Genomic DNA, 18,412 nt, shown 5'->3' on the forward strand with positions numbered 1-18,412 from the left:
TGGAATGGAGTAAGTCAAGAAAGTCAACAGTGTCACAGTTCTGTTACTGAACATGGCAAGAAAACCACTCCTGGGCAGCGGGTGTCTCCTGGACAGCACCTGGATCAGTTCTGCCTGGAATTCTTAGGGAGGTATAGGAATACTTCATTTAAAATTCCTCAGTAGATAAACCATTAGCAGGTGAAAAAATAAAGTAAGAAGGCCCCTGCAATATTCTCTAGACAAACCTGCTCAGTGGTTTGGACAATTCACTTAGCTTTGGATACCTTTCTTGTGGCACAGATGTAAGTCTTGCCTGTTGGTGCCTTCTGAAGCAGGAGGAGCACCATTTGTTACAGGAGCAGAGGCTTACCCTTCTTCCTGTGTCTGTTCATAACAAAGCAGAAAACACATATACGTTTTCCATCTGTGGACAGGAACAGGGCAGTGACCCTTTCTGCCTTGCATACAAGGATATACCATCCTCTCATGGCTTGGATTTTGCTTAAATCTTGCTTTACCCTTGGTGATGCCTAAAACCGCTTTGTTATCCCCCAGAAGCTCTGGTCATCACTGTGGAATTCCTGGTATGAGAAGGCAGAGTTTCGGGAGAGAGAAAAGATCCTCACTGAACTGCTGTGATCATGAAGACACTGATTTTAATTGTCCTGATCATCTTCACCTTGCTGTCTTCAGGTAAGGCTGATGGAGAAAGGGAAAGAGAAAGGTGACCTATGGATGAGGTGAGCAGGATGCAAACTCTAACATATGCTTTGGGTTTGTTTTCTTCTGTGCAAAGGAGCTGCAGCTAGAGCCGTGCCTGTGATTTCCATTTGCCTGCATGTTCCCTGTTTGATCACTGGCAGATGGTGACCCTGTTAGTTCTGAAGCAGCTCGATACAGTGGTTCCTTAGGAATTCAGTGGAGGTTTGTTTCCTTTGAACAGTTGAGGTCTGGGTACTCATTAACACTGTCAAAATCAATCAGTGTACTGCAGGCTGCTCCCCTCTCAAACCACAATGGATTCTTTTGGGAGTTGTGCCAAATTAACATCAAAACAGCTGGAGTGCTTGTGTCTGATGCTCTGCTCAGAGACAAAAACTTCCCTTTTCTCATTGTTAACGTAATGTGTTCCAGGTAATATCTTTGTATAATAGGAATGTTCCAGGTAATATTTTTGTATAATAGGAATAAAACACCAGAAAGCCAAATGCTTAAGCATCTGAAAGTGACAGTGGTGGAGCTGTTGTGGTGTTTTGTTATGCACTCAGTCCTGGTTTTCTCTCAAGTTACATAACCGCTTCTCATTTTTGTATGTAATAATCACTTTTCCCCCCCTCCTTAAATAAATAGTATCTTCTTGAGATGTGTATGATGATATGTTTCAGAGTAGAAGACATTTAATAAGAAGAATACAAAATAAGTCACATTAGATCCAAGATGGAATAATTGGAGGCTAAGGCAAAAAAAAAGGTTTTGCTGACATGTCTGGATCCCTTAGGGTATAGCTTTGTAGCCAGTTTAAAGCAACCAAACCCTGACTCCTTCTGGAAAAGGAGGTTTGACCTTCTCCTCTGCTTCTGATTGCATCTTCCTAACCCCTTCTTTCTGCTGGCACTGATCTGGGATTTCTTGTTATTGCTTACTTAGTTTTCAGCTGGAAAAGATCTGACACCTGAATAGTTCCATTCTGCACAGTGTTCCTGTGCAGGTTATTTAATCTGTTTGACATCCAGAAATGAAAGTAATTCTTACTAATCTTCTGCTTGGAAAAGGTGAGATTTTAAGGCTTTTGTGGTTGATGTTTGTTCAGTCCTCAGTACAGGATTCTTCACTGTCAATAATCAAATCTTGTCTTTCATGGTGGTTGTTGTCATGGAAGATAAAGCTCTAGAGACAAAGCCAGCAAGTTACTTAGCATTGCTGCAGGATCACTTAGGGAATGCATTTTTTGATGACAAAAGAAGGCCAAAAGCCACAAAATTGCCATTGGAATGTTGAGTAGTCCCAGATCCTAACCTCCTGTCTTGAGGGGGTTGCTTTACTCTGTATAAAGTAACATTTCATTTTGAGTTGCTTCAAAGTTAAAGTTTTCATACTTCTCTAATGTAAGGTTTTCTCACCCTGGAGCTCTGCTGTGTGTTTTATTATTTAAAATCATGTAGTCTTTGTCTGGAAAGAAAATGGGAGGTAAACACTGTTCTGACAAAGCTGACATTCAGTGGGAAGTGCTGTTCTAACAAAGCATGCAGCACAGTGCTCTGACACCTGGGGCTTGAAACATCGGTTACTGTCTGCTTAAAAATCAAATCCTTCTCTAAAGACTAAATTCAACAAGACTAAACCAATTCAGTCCCCTCCATGTTTCTTGACCTTTTGCACGCACACTTCTGAGTGTCTAGGACTTTAACAGGAATATTAAGATTGGCACGGAGAAATCATGGGTGGGAATGTGTGTGTGTGTGTGAAAGCACAGGAAGGAACAGTAGAGCAAAGGTTAAAAGCTTGGCCTGTATTGATAACTGAGGACAGAACTGAGAGCAGTAAAACTGATAAAGCCTGGGGAATGCATTGTTTACATCAAGATCAGGTGGTCTGTGCACTGAGAAGGTCACATCACAACTGGCTTATTAGGAGAAAAACTGCAGCCTGATAAGAGGAAGGTGGTTACAAGGTTACCCTGTGCTCTAAGTGCTGTCCTCTTATTATCCGAACAGGCCATAGCCATGCTTTTGTTTCCTCAGTTTGCATGGCAACCCTTCCTAAAATTCATGGAGGATGAATTAAGGAAGATTCTGAGGTGAAAGATCACACCATAACGATTGTTGATTCTTGAGAAATCTACCTAAAATGGAGTTCATTTCTTGAGAAATTTACCTGAAATGTGGTTCTTTGCTGCAAGCCAAGTGCAAGCAAAGAGCCATAGTGCAGACTCAACAGCAAACAGTCACTGCACTCCAAGTTGTTCAGGCAGCTTGGGTGCATCTCTTGGGTGCCTCTAAGTGTGTGGATGTGTAAGCACAATCTACTTACTTGGGCAGTCAAATAAAACAGAATAACCTTCCTCTTCTATGAATTGTTTGGGCTTTTCCCCACTGAATCCTAGAGATCTTGACTTCTTTTTTGGTGCTGCTACAGGGAAGAAGTTCCGGTGGTGCACCCTTTCTGACCTGGAACAAAGAAAGTGTGCTGAACTATCCAAAGCACTTCCGGCTGTGCTGCCCATTGCTGCTGTCAATTCCTTTAATAGGATTTCTTGCATCAGAGCCCACAACACACATGACTGCATTGACAAAATCAGGGTGAGTTCACAGAGACTTTGAGTCCAAATCGTCTTTTGAAGAAGTAACTGGTAAAGAGAATCCATGGGAGAATACAAGGGTACAGTAACATGAGAAGCAAGAATTAGCTCCCAGGAGCATTCTATTAGATGTGCTGTTTTACCCCAGCTAATGTTCTTACAGTCTCTAGGAAATGAGTAAAAAGCTGCTTGGAAATAAATGGGCAAAACCAAATTAGTAAATTAAAACTTGCTCAGAGCATTCCCCTTGCTTGTGGGTTTTGGTCCTGCCTTTTTCTTCAGCTGGCATCAGAATTGTGTTTTTGGAACGGAAGGCCCAAAGGAGAGGTGAGAAAGGATGTTACTGCCAAAGAACTGGCATTTTATGGAGGGAACAGCCTTCGCTGATAGCATTTCACCATGCTTAGTAGCAGGGATTCCCTTGAAAACAGAGCAAGTGTTTGCAAAAATCACTGGTTGCTACATCTGAGGCAGAAACTCTGCTCTGGAAGCTGCCCTGTTTGTGTCCCTGCAAAAACTGTTTTGAAGGATTTGCTGTTCTTTTTAAGGTGAATAAAGCAGATGCTGCCTCTTTGGATGCTGGAGATGTTTACTCTGCTGTGAAGCTGTATGGTTTGACAGTGGTGGCAAAGGAGATGTATGATCAAGGTAGGCTCATAAAGCAAAAGAATGAGCTGCACTGTGGACCTGGCTGACAAAGCCCTGTGCCGTGAAAGGCAAAGCTCAGGAACCCCTGAAAAAGAGTCTGTAAGTTCTCACTGTATTTCTAGGCGTATAGAGTGCCTGCACCAGTGGTGCTTTGAACCCAGAGGCCTTTCTGCTTGTGGTGCTGTCACTCTGACTGTCTGTACCTGCCCTCAGCACTAGTGCTCCAGAGGTCTACAGCTTGTAGGAAATAAGAAGTGGTTTATTCCCTCTGTGTCATTCCTACTCTGTGCTCCTTGCTCGTGTAACCGAACACTCACTAGTGCTTCTTTGAGAGATTAGCTTCTCTCAGGAGTTAATTCCCTTCTCATGCTAAAGACACAAGAATGTAAAGTAGAGAATCTTCTTGTGGCAAGCAGACGTGACCAGTCTGTGCAACAAATGATTTACAAGGGAAGGAGAAAGAAGTGTGAGCCAAAATCACACACAAAGTAGAAAACACACGTGGGCCATGACTCTGAGAAGGAATCAGATTAGCAGATGGGTGTAGGAAGAGGCTTGTAAGGGGACGTTTTTTTCCTTAGCTGTGTTCACAGTAATTGAACTCACGCAGGAGAACTGGAGTTTAGTTCTTTCCATTCCATGTCTTGTCCTGTCACAGGAAACTGTGTTTTTGCTGTGGCCGTTGCCAAACGAGGAACTCTGGATATCCAGAGGCTACAAGGTGCACGCAGCTGCCACAATGGAGCCAGGTGGACATCGGGCTGGAATATCCCACTTGGCTTTCTTCTTGCAAGGAATGACCTTTCCTGGGATGAGTCACAACCTCTGAGCCAAGGTGGGTGATAGGAGCCGGAGGGCTGTGTCTCCGCCTTCAGCAGCAGTGAGTGAAGTGCAAGCAGGTGTGGAAGGAAGCGAGCTGTGTGGAAATTTTAGAGCTTTTTGTATAAGAGATCTTCTTGGAGTGTTTTTGATACTGTCTGCTTGCTCTCTGCACAACTTTTCAAGTGATCTCAAAGCAGTGGAATTGTTACCAAAACAGGAAATCTTTGTGTTCAGAATGCAAGAAGGAACAAATCTTTACAATATCTAAGCAGCACAAAGATGATTTTTGAACAGCACCATTTGATCACTGTTGCAGCAGATGTTTCACATCTGATGTTTACACAATGAAGCCACATTTTTGGCTTTATTTATTAAAGTACATGGTTCTAGTTATGTCCACGATGTGTTTGGCACCTCTTCCTTCTGTTTTTTTCTCACTCGACTTCTTTTCTCTCTTTTTGTTTTTATTTGGTTTTGTTTTCCCCACCATCTGCAGTGATCAGTGACTACTTCAATGCAAGCTGCATACCTGGTGTTGGTGTTGCTGCTCCTCGACTGTGTGCTCTCTGCCAAGGACAGAAGTCCTACGTCAGGGACAAGAACCACTTCTGTGAGACAAGTGGTAATGAACCCTTCTATGACTCTGAGGGAGCTTTCAGGTGAGCTCTGTGACACAGTTGCTGAGTCTGCCTCTGGGGAAAAAGAACTCCTGAGGGAGGGAAAACCAGGTGATGTGTTAACATTTGTCTACCTGCAGGTGCTTGAAGGATGGAGTGGCAGATGTTGCTTTTTTAGATCATCTGACAATTATGAGTGCCACAGGTAATCCTGAAAAATCAGATTCCTTGTTACCTCTGGCTGTGTCTGTCCTGCCTTGGAGTTTGGGGATATGCTGCTATGTTTGTTCTTTCCAGAGAAAATTCAGTCCTTGCAAGTAGTTCTTTGACTTTGCTTGGCTCTTCACAGAACTGAGAAGGAAAAAGTAAATGAGCACTAACTGCTCCCAGAGGATTTTTAGAATGGGAGCAGTCAAATGTTTTTGTACAGGGGATTTCTGCAGCCTTGAGTCCCTGGTGTAGCTGTCATGACTGGCAGTGCCTGAGCTCACAGAGTCCTTTCAGGACTCAGTATGGAGCTGTGAGAACCTACAGCTTCTCTGCACCTGCTTGGGATTTTTAAGCTCAGTACCCATGTTTTTGCAGGTGATTAGAGTGGTATTTTCAGATAAGTATTTTTAAACGTGTTTAGAGGGATACAGCTTAAAGAGTATTTTGGAGGACCTCTTGCCGTGGTCCCTCTCTTTGCGAAGAGAAGAGCTTAGCAAAGAAAACTTCCCAAGTGTGCTTTGTAGACTGTGCTGCCTACATATCCTCTGAAAAACACTTCACCTTCCTCTGTGCCTGCTGCCAAGTCGTCTCTCACTTCATGGATCCATGAGCGTCCTCTTGTTCCAGAGGCAGAGCAGCAGGAGTATGAGCTCTTGTGTCCTGATGGGACTACAGCTGGGCTGGCTGAGTACAGCATCTGTAACCTGGGCAAGGGGCCTGGCCGTAGCATTGTCACCCGCCACAACTTCCAGAAGATCACCAACAAATTTCTGAGCACAATCCAAGTGAGTGCATGTTAGCATCTCCAGACAGAGGTTCTGCTTCCACCTTCCTGTGGTCATTATGGGGAAGGCTTCTGGAAAAAGGTTTTACTTTTCTCTTAAGTGTTCTTCTGTAGGAGGCTAGGAATAAATAAGTAAAGAAAGGGAGATTTCTAACACCTGAAGTGGAAAATCATGCAAACTGTCCTGGGACTCGGATGAATTCTTATGTAGCTGAGGAAGACAGGGTCAGGGTTAACCATTCTCAACTTATAAACGGTACCTGTTATCTTGACAGCCAGGAAGCTGATTGACACCGAAATGGATTAATGCCTATTTAAGTGCAGATTTAAAGAGCTGGTGAAGCCATCCAGCTCTTAAAATAGGGAAAAGTTCAACGAAGTGTACGAAGTCTCTTGTTGAGATCTTCATATGCTTTTGTCACACGCCCCCAGCTCTGTTCCCCCATGCCCAGCAACCGCTATGCAGCAGTATCCCTAGCACACTCCTCACTGCTCTCTTCTTTCCCAGTGGAGATACCTTGCATGTGGTACTTGCCCATCATCAAACACAAGAGAACTTGCACCCCTTTACCAAGCTGATCTTCATCACAAAAGTTTCTCACTAAGCTATGCTCCCTGAGTTGCCTTTCCAGGGTAGGAGACATTGAACACAGACCAACTGCTTGGAATAACTAAGATGAGGGGGGAAAGTGTTCCAAAAAGTGAATTGTTTAAAGCCTATGGAACCATTCACTGTCTGTGGTAGCTGTGGGCTGGTCCCAGTGTGATGGCACCCTGGGTGTCCTGCTACTAAGTGTTGCTGTGGAGGGAGGGATGAGGCTGCCTGGAAGAAGGAGCAGGTCTGTCACAGTTACAAATGTTGTTCTTGTCCCAGCGCTTCTTTGGGCGGAGAGGAAAGGAAAGAGCCAGGTTTGAGCTCTTCGCTTCAGCACCCTTCGGGGGAAGGAACCTGCTGTTTCGAGATGCCACTCAGCATGTGCAGCTTCTTGAGGAGCACCTAGAGATTGCCCATGTCCTTGGTCTGGATTATGTAGCTCTCCTTAAAGGACTAGGCCATGAAGGTGAGAAGCCTTCCAGAGGACTGTAGTTAAGGAAAGGGAAGAAAAAAATTCTCTTTGTGTGTAATTTCTCCCTGCTAGGCAGGAGTGCATAGATCTGAATATTCCCTTAACAAAGGACAGGCTGGTGATAGGTGACATGATCTCACTGTGCTCCTTCCTTCTGACTCAGGGAGCTCCTTGGACAACAGCATTGTGCGCTGGTGCTGCATCAGCGATGCTGAGCTGCTCAAATGCGAGGAGTGGGCCCTGAGCATCAAATCGGACCCTTTAGTCTGTGTCCAAGCAACTTCCATGACCAAATGCATTGAAATGATCAAGGTAGGAGATTCCTTCTGGTCAGGGTATGTGGTAAGACCACAGAGGGTGTGTATGTCCTTATCTGAGTGGAACAAGAGGAAAAGCAGCTTGCACAGCAGGGGTCCAGTGGAAATGAGAGGGAATTTATGCAGGGAAATTTCCTGCAGCAGGGAAGCACAGTAATCGGTTACACATTCACAAACACCCTGAGTTTCTTATGTGCTGTTGGCAGAGCAGTGAGGCTGATGCAGTCACCCTGGATGCAACACATGTCTACATTGCAGGGAGGTGTGGATTGGTGCCTGTAGCAGCAGAATGTTACGGTAAGTTCTCCTGTGACCTGAGCAAGAGGAGAGGGATTCAAACAAGTACCATTAAACACAGAGCTGGATTTCCAGAGTTTGTGGTGGTTTGTGATGGAAGCACCAATCAATATATTATGTCCAAATGCTCTTCCCAGCCTTTTCACTAACTGGTTCTAGCATTTGGTCTGTCTGGATGTTACATCTCTTTTGTGAAAGGCACAGAGGTACTGACATGGCTCAAGACAGGTTTTTGGTGGGTTGCTGCCATGTGAGGGGAATAACAGCCACAAGTTTCTTAATGGTTGAAGGGAGACATTGCTCTCTACAACCTCTTTTCGGGTAATTGTAGAGAGGAGAGTGTTGGTCTCTTCTACCAAATAACTAGCAATAGGATGAGAGGAAGTGGTCTCAAGTTGCACCAGGGAAGTTTTAGGTTGGATATTAGGGAAAATTTCTTTCCTGCAAGAGGGGTCAGGCACTCAGTGGTCAGTAGAACAGGCTGCCCAGGGAGGTGGTGGGGTCACCATCCCTGGAGACATTCAAAAAACATGTGAACATAGCACTTTGAAACATGGTTTGGTGGCCATGATGGTACTGGGTTGACAGTTGGACTGGATGGTCTCAAAGGGCTTTTCCAACCTTAATGACTCTATGATTCCTCTCCAGGGGTAGACTGTGTCCCAGCTACTGAGAGCACAGAGGACACAGGGAAATTGAATCATCCTAAGCACAAAGGTAACAGGACAACTTTGAGATGGTAAAAGGTTTACGTTTTCCTGAGACTGCCTGTAGAACTTCTGTAGGGATGTGCCTGTGTTTGGGAAAGGATTTGCTGTGTGCTCAGTAGGAGCTTTGCAGATAGCAGTGGGCAGCTGGGGTGAGAATTGTTAGCTAAGCCAAGAGTGCAGGTTCTCTGCTGTAACTGAGGATACCATGACAGGCTGAGGGAGAGGAGAGGGGGTCTGTGCCTGTCTGGAGTATATAACTGCCTTGGTCTCACTGGTTGTTGTCACCATTTTACAGCTCTGCCATCTGTCTATGCTGTTGCCTTAGCTAAGAAGAGTGCCAAGCAGATCAATATCCATAACCTCAGGGGCAGGCGATCCTGCCACAGTCACCTCTATAGTCCTGGAGGATGGTTACTTCTTTCCAGATACACAGTTGGAGCTCTTGAGAATGAGACTGGGAACTGTGACATTGGCTCTGGTAAGGGCTGCTCTGGGTTTTACATTGACTACACCATGGAAATTTGGGAGGAAAATGGAGATGAGGCCATGAGGATTTGACCAGCAAGTGATGACTGCAGTCTGAGAGGCTCTTTCCTTTGTGTGATTCTTCACATAATTTAGCTCTCCTCTTGGTAGCTATTAGGATGGAATTCTATTCCTGTCTTTTCCCATGTGTGAAGAGGCTTTGGGGAATACCTTGCCTTAACCTCACCTCAGTTTTCTTGACTCAGCTTATCAGAATTACTTTTGGAAGAGCTGCATGCCAGGAGCAGATGGGAACCTGTGCAAGGTGTGCATTGGAGACAGTGAGATGGAAGGGGCCCGAGTGTCCAGCAGGTGTGCTGCCAGTCACAACGAACGCTACTATGGCAACATGGGAGCACTCAGGTGAGCTGCAGCCAGAACTGGCTTGTTATCTTGTTGAGGTTTTCTTTGGAGTTGTGGGGGGTTTATGTTGGGCATCTGACTGTATAAACTTCTGCTACCATGTATTCTGGTTTGCTGGTAGCTGCTATGGGATGTTTAGCTGAGCCGTGATTGAAAACAGTCATGGAACTCTTTCCAAAGCAAGACAGTGCTTCCAAACATGTAAGGAAGCCTTGTTCATGGAAAGGGGTGAAGGATATAAGGTCAGAGAACAGAGGTGATGCAGTAAGAAGCAGTATAGGATACAGGAAATAATTAAATTAATTAAAAAAAATAGTAGTTGAAGATGGAGGCAGAAAAGACTTCTAAGGTGAAAGCACTCTCACAAAATGTATGTGATACTCTTTCCTGGCTAGGCAAGGGTGAGGCTGCGTGGACATTGTGCCCTGACTTTGCCTTGGGGCCTGCTTAAGGGGTGAAAGGCATTGTCTGATCAAACCCGGGGACACTGCCCATGGGATCTGTGCTGGCAGCCTGACTGTCCAGATGTAAGCATATAGCAGCTGCCTCTGATAACCTCCTGGTTCTTCCCCTGCACTAGGTGCCTGGTTGGCAATCCCAGCGGAAGAAGCTTCGGAGATGTAGCTTTCCTGGAACACTCTCAGCTGCTCCAGAACATAGCGAGTAAGCTGAAGCTACTCTCTTGTGCTTTGAGAATGCTTAGTAGTGTCAGTGACCCACACACAGTGACTACCACTCCTGAGGATGAGCTCTTACAGGTTTAAGCCAGGCCCATGAAGTTGTGCTTGTGCCTGGAAAATTGCGAGAACCTTCCTGCTGCATGTAGGTGTTCCAGTAAAGCTCAAAACTCCGTTATGGAGCAATCACTGAGTGTGCAGATGAATGTGTGTTGGGAGGTTAATCATCCTTGGAGGTTGGGCTCGCTCTTGGGGAGCTCAAAGCTTTCAAAGGCAGGTGACTTTTCACAGCAGTCACTGCAGCCACAGTGCCTGTACCTATCGGTTCACTCAGAGTTTCAAGGATGGAAGTGGCAGATAAGGGCAGTGCTGTGGTCTCTTTGTGCTGGAGATGTTCTCTGGCTTCATCATGACCCAGCAACTTCCTCATGTTGTTTCACAGACACACACAGAATTAACAGTCCACATAACTTTCATAGATAAAATAGATGAAAATTGTTTTGCTTTTCACGATTTTGGTTACAGTCTCTTCAATTGCACCTGCTGCTCTATCAGCCAAAATATGCTGCCTTTGCAGAGAGCTGAAGAAAAGGGAACTCCCCTGTGTTCAGATTGGTTACGCACAATGAAATTGGAGTAACAGAAGAGACTTTTCCAAGGGAAGAATCTCTCTCAAACCAGGTGGAGGTCCAAGGGCCTGGAAGCTTACCAAAATTCATGCAGCAGTAAGCAGTTTGAGGAAGCAGAGGAAATGCAGGCTGAGCTGCTTTCAAAAGGGGTCTGATTAGAGATGGAGGCATGATAACCTGTTTGTGTGCCAGTGTTAGTCTGGTTTGTAGCTGGTAGGTGCAGCTTAGCTGCTCTGACCTGTTTGCTCAGTAAGGACACTCCCCAGCTCCCTCCTGCTTCCTGCTAAATGCCCACATGGCATGCTGTATTTGGTTTGAACATGCAGCTAAACTTCTGCCTCTCCATTTTCAACACCTTACAGGAGATTCACCCTGTCTCCTGCTTTCATTTCTGAAAGGCATTTGCTTTCACTTCATCTTTTCAGATCTGGACAAGTCTGGCTGGGCCAAAGGTTACAGCCCTCTTGACTTGGAGCTGCTGTGTGTGGATGGGACACGTGCTGCAGTCACAGAGTGGGCAGCCTGCAACCTTGGCCCTGTCCCCCCCAGTGCAGTCATGACGCGCCCTGTCACCGTCACTAAGATCTCTGACTTCCTAACCAAGTCCCAGGTGAGGCAGGGAATAGGAGAGGTTAGCATGTTGTCACTTGTTAGCCCTGGCTGCTGAACTCCTTGAAGTTCAGAAGCTTTCAGGTCCAGTATGAAAGAATTAAGAGTGTGCATAGGAGACTGAGAAAAGGATGCTTTGTATTCTCTAAATGGGCGTTTTGGCACCAGCTGCCAGTCTGCAGTGGGCATGCTTCTAATAAGACAAGCCACTGCAAAACAGCATCTTTTTGTGCAAGTAAGGACAGCTAGGTGAGAGTAGAACTTTTTTCTGATGGATCTTGCTACAAAGCTGAGGGTCACCAGATTAACTTTGCTCTTCATGATCCAAGCTGTAGAACTTAACGGTTTTTTCTGTTTAGGAATTTCTGGGAAGCAAACTGGATTCTGGATTCCATCTCTTTCAGTCCTGGAAGTATGGTGAAAGTGATCTCCTTTTCAAAGATGCTACTCAGCACCTTGTCCGTGCAAGTCACATGAGCTATCAGGACATTCTTGGAGCATCTTTCTTTCAGCTGGCAGAATCAGTGTTCAATTGCACACCTGCAGGTACTCATGTTCTTAATTCCGAGTTAACGTAAAGCAAGAACAGTGCTTTTGTTTGGAGTGAATGGGGAAGCGTGCTCGTGGTGGGTTGAAATTACCCCCACCTAATTTGAGAGAATTACCTCCCAAAATAAAAATTGCCAGACTAGCTCCATTTGGGGTGGAAGCAAATTAAGCAAGCAAACTAAAATCTAGAAATATGAAATGCAATGAATATGCACAAAATATACAGTCTATGTACAATAGGTATATATTTACAGCTTATAAACAACACAGAAACCCCTCAGACCCCCCTGGATGGATCCAGGGGACCCATTCACCTTCTCCCCTCACTCCTTCCCCTCCTTCCTGTTACCTCACACAGTAGTCAAAACAGAGATACCCCTGGCAAGGCCACGAGAATAGAGAGAGAAGTTGCAAGCAGAAGTGACAGAAAAAGAAAAGAGAAAGAACTGTTTCTGCCTCTGCTCTATATCCCATTAGCAAGCCAATAAGTTATATAGACCTTGTAATTGTTTTTCTTTTTTATCCAATGGTAATTTATTTTACTTTCAGTCTTTGCAGTCAGGATCTAGGCTAAAGCTCCCCCTTCAAACTGTAACAATGCTCCATAAAATTCTCCTAGTGACAGCTTTCCAAGGAGCACGTGGTTGGAGCTCCTGCAGAGCCTACCCAAAAGCACTGAAACTGGAGTCATAGAGGGACAGATTAACCAACACATTTTGGAGCAAATGTGAGATTATTGAAGTAAGATCTGAAAGTCTGTGTTGAAGTCAATGGGCAAGTTAGGCTTCTGTGAGTGTAAGCTGTTAAAAACCTGAGATTCAAAAGTGAATTTTATCTCCATTCTGCTGTTTTAGTGAACAGTAGCTGAAGGATTTATTTTTAAAGCTGGTAGCATTTTTGAGTGTACCATTTCTCCCTGGTTTATAGGCATCTTAGACTTCTGCAACCAGAACATCTGTGCGTCCTCGAACTGACAGCTGGCAGAAAGGCTTTGCAAGGCACACAGAGCAACATCACTGTTGGCAACAAGGAAACCTGCAAGTTCAACCTGCCCAAAGCAATCAGCAAGGGAACAGTCATCTCTATAAATGTATGCTGAATACTCTCTTGGGTTTTTTGTTTTGTTGGTTTGGGTTTTTTTAAGAGCAGATTTTATGTTTATAATGTAATGCCATTCACATCTCACCCTTGTTTGGAACATGGCACCATCCTTGTTTGGAACATGGCACCATGTGGAACACACAGGACAGCCTGCATAAGCCACAGCACAGAAGTAGGATCAGCAGTGCTGTACAACTGTGGAGAAATGAGCAGTTCTGTGGAAATAGCAGGGCCAGTACCAGGACTAAATCACAGACTGTCATGAGTGGCACAGGTTAGTTGGCAGCACTTTGCCTTGCTTATCTTATGAACTGTTTCCATGCAGAAAAATCAGCTGACATTTTGGTAGTGGCAGCATTATCCTCCTCTGTCCATGAATTTGGCTGCAGCCAGAGAGCCCTTGCTGAATACACGGATTGCTCTAGGTTGTGTAATTGCTATCAGAATTAAGTCACCTTTCCTGCTTTGCATGGGGAAGAATAGATTTGCTTTTTTAACCAAGAATTGGTACTAGTAATACATTAATTTGTGGGTGAAAATGTTTTGATTTAAGGCATCTAATAGCCATCAGAACAGGCTGCTTGCAGCCTTAAGGACAGCAATGGATATCATCCCTCTCAGAACCTCCAACCATTACTTGATAGTGCTTTGACAATGCTTCTGTGATTCTGTGAAGCGTCCAAATATGCTTTATCAATTAAACAGTGCTGGGTTTACAAGTAGAAGCTGCCTGAACATGCTCTGAAGCCTTCTGAACAGAATGTGTTATGTATTCATTTTGCCTGTCAGTGGACAGGGCTCATTTCAGCTTGCAGTAATTCTCACCTTCATGAACCCTCAATCAGACAAGGTTAAGAGTTTTAACTAAAAAATAATACCCCAAACTTTCCAGTCCTTGATAAGTATATTGCAGTTGTATTAACCTCAGCTAGCTATAAACGAGATGGAAATGGTGAAGCCAGGCCAGCTGCAAGAGTCCATGTTACCTGCCAGCTAAAGAACAAAAAAAAAAAATCCATAAAAACCCCTCCACCAAAACCCAGAGCAGCAAGGCAGCAGCACTCAGCTGTAACAGTACTAAGAATGCCAGATTGTAACCCATTTGTTTGACACACAGCTTGCCTTTCCTGTTGCTTCACTAGGCAGTCGTCTCTCTGCTCCCCCTCTTGACTTGTTGAGAAAGCAAAGCCTTACACTCTGAGCAGCAGAGAGGGCTCTAGATCCTGTGCCCCTGAGCTGAGACTGCCCTGTCTCCTTCGCCCCCTTGTTTGACACTCATCAGAGAGAGGATGCAAGTCCAAACTCAGCTGCCTTTGGGATGAAAGGGGAGAGCTGAACGGTGAACGAGCATGTCCCAGAATAAGAAGAGAGCCCTGAAGAAGCCGAGGCACAGCAGGATCCTTCCTGAGGTCTCCGGGGTGTCCCCTTCCTGTCTTTGCTGGAGCTTAGGTGCCACCTACGGGACTCGTGTAACGCTGCACTTGAGAGCAGGGAGTGGGGACAACCGAGCCAGGGATGCAGCTGCCAGCAGGGATGCATGCTGCCCAGAGCAGCATGCAGCTGAACAAGTGGGCAAGCTGGGTGATAGACAAGCTTTTAGGGGTGGAGGGTGGGGAGCACGTTTTCTGGCATAGACAGATGTTTAACAGCCTTTCTGCTGTTCCTGTGCTTCAGCTTTGCTTTAAAAGCATCAGGCTGGAGCTTGCCCAGGCTGGAGCTCAGGAACCAGGGGCTGGCTCAGCTCTGAACCTAGCAGGAACTGCCTGTGCTGTCTGGCTCCTACCACTTGACCACCCTTGACCACCTTAAGAGATGGCTGCTATGGGTAGGAGCTAGGATCATGCCTAGAATCACCCATGTCTGCTTCTGGACCCCTTACAGTATGGCTATGGGTGAATGAACACTGGAATTGCTGCTCCATACCCCAACAACTGCCTACCCACTTACTTAACCATCTTACTCCCCTTGGAGATGTAACCTCTTCCCACTCTAGGCAAGACAGAGCCATTGTGAATGTTTACTGAGCCAACCCTAAGGAAGGTCTTAAAACCCAGAAAGGTTCTCAGAAAAAATTTATTTCCATAAATTAAAAACACACACAAAAGAAACAGTAAAATTTGAGATTCACACACCATTGAAGAGAAACGAAATGCCAAGAGCATGGTGGGAGCTAGTGGCATGAGTGTACAGATTCTCAATGAGCTATTTGTTAACTTGATAGCATCATGTAGACTTTTAATCCACAGTTACCATCCATAATTCTAGAAAAGCACCTGGAACATAATACAGCAAAGGCTCACCTCAAATCAAACAGAGTAAAGGAGCACTGCTTGCAGAAATTCAGACCCAGCAGGCAACAGAGCTCAGGCCTATGCAGGCACAAGGCCAGCCCTCCAAATGCTGTAACACACATTAAGCAGCCTTGGCTGCTCCAGCATGGTGAAACTAGGAAGCTGTTTGGGAAGTGATCTTTCACCTCTTATTTAGCAAGGACTTGTCTGGCTCCACAATACTTACTACTTCAAGACAGTACATGGCTACAGCTTTGCAAATCTTCTCAAGCTGCTCCAGACATGGTTCTGTGAGCAATATGTGCAGTGTCTTGCCATGATCACAGGAAAAAATCCTCTCTGGAGTGAGTTCACTTTATGGATGGGCAAGTGTATACATCCTTCATCTAAGGCTGACCCCAAAGATGCACCCTTCCTTGTCTTTCAGTGCTCTGAGACAGGAGCAGTTCAGAGTGGCCAAGTCTTAGCTTTTGCTTGTGTGCAAGCAGCAGCCACAAGGAGGGAGGCTGTTCCACAAGAGCAAAACAGATGAGAAAAGAGTGCACAATGTGACTGGAGAGGGGCAGGAGAAGCTTTGTCTCAATTATATCTCTCATACAAGTACTAAACCAAACCAGAATAATGCTGTATACCAGGGTTTCCACAAGCTAAGGTTTGGGTCAAGCTAGGCTACAGCATTAGCATTTTGTAATTCCACTAAGTTTTCTTTGCTTTGCACTGCTGACCCTGTTAAAAAGAAAGCTAAGAAATTTTATTTCAGAGCAATCAGAAACAAGACAGAGCAAGGAAGCAGACAAAAAACCCCAACAAACCAACCAACCAACAAATAAACAAAACTCAAACCCACAGCCCAAAAGAAAAACCCAACACATTCCATGTTTTGAAGCAAATTAGAAGTCTGAAGTTTGCCTGGACCCCAGTTTCCTCCCTTCCCCACCCATGTCTGTGTGTCCACAAAAGCCCCAGTAGGGTTACAGCTCAGTTGTGTCACAGCACTAGAAGCCTCCCATATCAACAGAAGATGAATGAATGCTGTGTGACAATCCCATTCTAAAGCAGAAACCCATAAAAATATATCTCTCACTCTTGCTACAGCTTCCAACCAGCCAGTAACCCAGCACAGGGGAAGTCTGAAACCGTTTTTAAAAGGCAGTGGACCTTTATTTTTAGAGATTTCTTTTTATAAAAATAGAGGATCAGTTAAAATCTTCTACAGCAGGCCCCACAGGTTAACCAGACCTTGCTGCTGAGTTTCTCAATATACTCAAAGTTTGCCTGCCTTCTTATTTTACTCTTAAAACCCAAACACCACTATTCTTAAGTGTACATCCCTGCCTTTTCTTCAGTGCTCCTGATTCAAGATAATTAGCCTCCAAGACAAGAGTGTAAACTTCTAAGGATCCCAGTACACGAGCTGGGAGCAAGCCAAGCCCAGCTCACATTTCCTTCAACTCAGGCACACAGTGTCATAGCTCTCCCCTGTTCCTCTGCTTTCATAGCTCTGAAACTCAACAGATTGTTCATTTTTGGTTTTCTGTTTGGTCAGCAGCAGAAGTGGCAGAGCAACAGAAGATAATGAAAGTATTTTCAGCTCTGCTTTTATTGGGACTTAGTAAAAATACCCACCCACTAGGTATGGTCTCAGTTTCAAAGGAAACACAAACTTTGTCATGTGGGCAGATAAATAAGAAAGTGCAAGTTTTAAGTGAGAAGTGAAGGAAAGAGCAGAGTACTTCAATTTGAGCATCCCAGCAAGGACAGCTTGGCCTGAATAACTTCCATAGGCACTAAAGGACAGGAATGACCTGAACTGCAGCTAGTATTCTTTTGGAATTATGCTTCAAGTACATTTAACAGAAGTTAGCCCAGAAGGGAGCTCTCTTCTCTCAAAAGCTACAGCTGAGAAATTGCCCAGTGCTGCATAATGGAAAACAGCCTTGCATAATGGAAAAAAAAGAGAAAGATTTCCACGTGCTAGGAAGCTCTCTGCACAGCACCAGCTATTGTGTGCAGCACTGCTGTACAGAGAATAGCCATTTCTGAGTGAAGATGGAAAAAATATTTTCTTCTTGGCATTAAAATCAAGTAGAAAGATTTTGCTGGTGGTCCCTGTGTGCAGCAGCTCTACTCAGTTAAATAAAATCCTCTGCTTGCATATCCTGCAGCTTAAATATCCTCATGGGCTAATTACCTTTGCCTCTAGAGAGGAGGCTGGCATCAGCCAAATGGGTAAAAACTCTACACCTTGGCAAAACTTGCTACTGGGCACTATTTTTTTCTTAAAATATGACCATTTTTTGAGCTCAATCATGTTAAAAGGTGTCCTCATGCAGCAAGTAAGGAAGGTATACAAAGTGCAAGTGTTTTAAAGTCTAGTTATGTGGGGCTTCTGCTGTCTGAAGCCAGGAAGGGCACAGAAGCTCCAAAGGAACCTTCTAAATAAAGAGAAGGAAGAAGCAATTGAAAGCAAACCCAGACAGCTACTTTAATTGTCAAAAAAAGTTAGTGGTATATCAAGAATTTGCTTGCTGGAGTTTCTCCTAACCAAACACCACCTCCCTTCTGTCAAGTTGTTCCAGACAGCCATTACAGAACCACAGCAGACTCGAGTGTGCAAAGGATCTGGAGTACAGAGGTGTAGGCACTGACGCTGCACTGCTTCCTCCTTGACACACCCACTCCACCCCCCCGAGCTGTGTAGCCCTTATCAAACATTGGCTGTCATTTCCAGGCTGGGGAAGGACTGGTTGATTGTGTGTGGCTGTGTTCCACTCCAAGAGGGACCTAAAAGAATCCCTCCAATAGCATTTAAAAACTAGGGTAGAATAGCACCTTAAAGAGGGCCACAGCCAGAGCCAGATCGTGGGGTGCCAGGCCAGGGCGGCAGAGTTGCACCAAAGGAAGTCAGCAGATTTC

At 44.9% G+C, this 18,412-nt stretch overlaps 1 protein-coding gene across 1 annotated transcript; it reads left to right on the top strand.

Moving 5' to 3' along the window:
* The first annotated feature begins 623 nt into the window (after nucleotides 1-623).
* LOC128975827 (melanotransferrin-like) lies at nucleotides 624-13,078 on the top strand. The gene is made up of 17 exons (XM_054392884.1): nucleotides 624-675; nucleotides 3,118-3,281; nucleotides 3,829-3,928; nucleotides 4,587-4,763; nucleotides 5,247-5,409; nucleotides 5,508-5,572; nucleotides 6,205-6,362; nucleotides 7,236-7,422; nucleotides 7,592-7,740; nucleotides 7,952-8,042; nucleotides 8,691-8,759; nucleotides 9,048-9,230; nucleotides 9,484-9,640; nucleotides 10,221-10,303; nucleotides 11,372-11,556; nucleotides 11,915-12,101; nucleotides 13,032-13,078. The coding sequence occupies exons 1-17, from the start codon at nucleotides 624-626 to the stop codon at nucleotides 13,076-13,078; spliced, it is 2,217 nt and encodes a 738-aa protein (XP_054248859.1).
* Nucleotides 13,079-18,412: the final 5,334 nt, after the last annotated feature.

This window comes from Indicator indicator, chromosome 26, assembly GCF_027791375.1.
Source record: "Indicator indicator isolate 239-I01 chromosome 26, UM_Iind_1.1, whole genome shotgun sequence".
Taxonomy (NCBI): Eukaryota; Metazoa; Chordata; class Aves; order Piciformes; family Indicatoridae; genus Indicator; species Indicator indicator.

Coding starts and splice junctions, on each gene's coding strand:
- LOC128975827 (XM_054392884.1), top strand. CDS start 624: ATGAAGACACTGATTTTAATTGTCCTGATCATCTTCACCTTGCTGTCT. Junction 676..3,117: donor CTTCACCTTGCTGTCTTCAG/GTAAGGCTGATG, acceptor GTGCTGCTACAG/GGAAGAAGTTCCGGTGGTGC. Junction 3,282..3,828: donor ACTGCATTGACAAAATCAGG/GTGAGTTCACAG, acceptor GTTCTTTTTAAG/GTGAATAAAGCAGATGCTGC.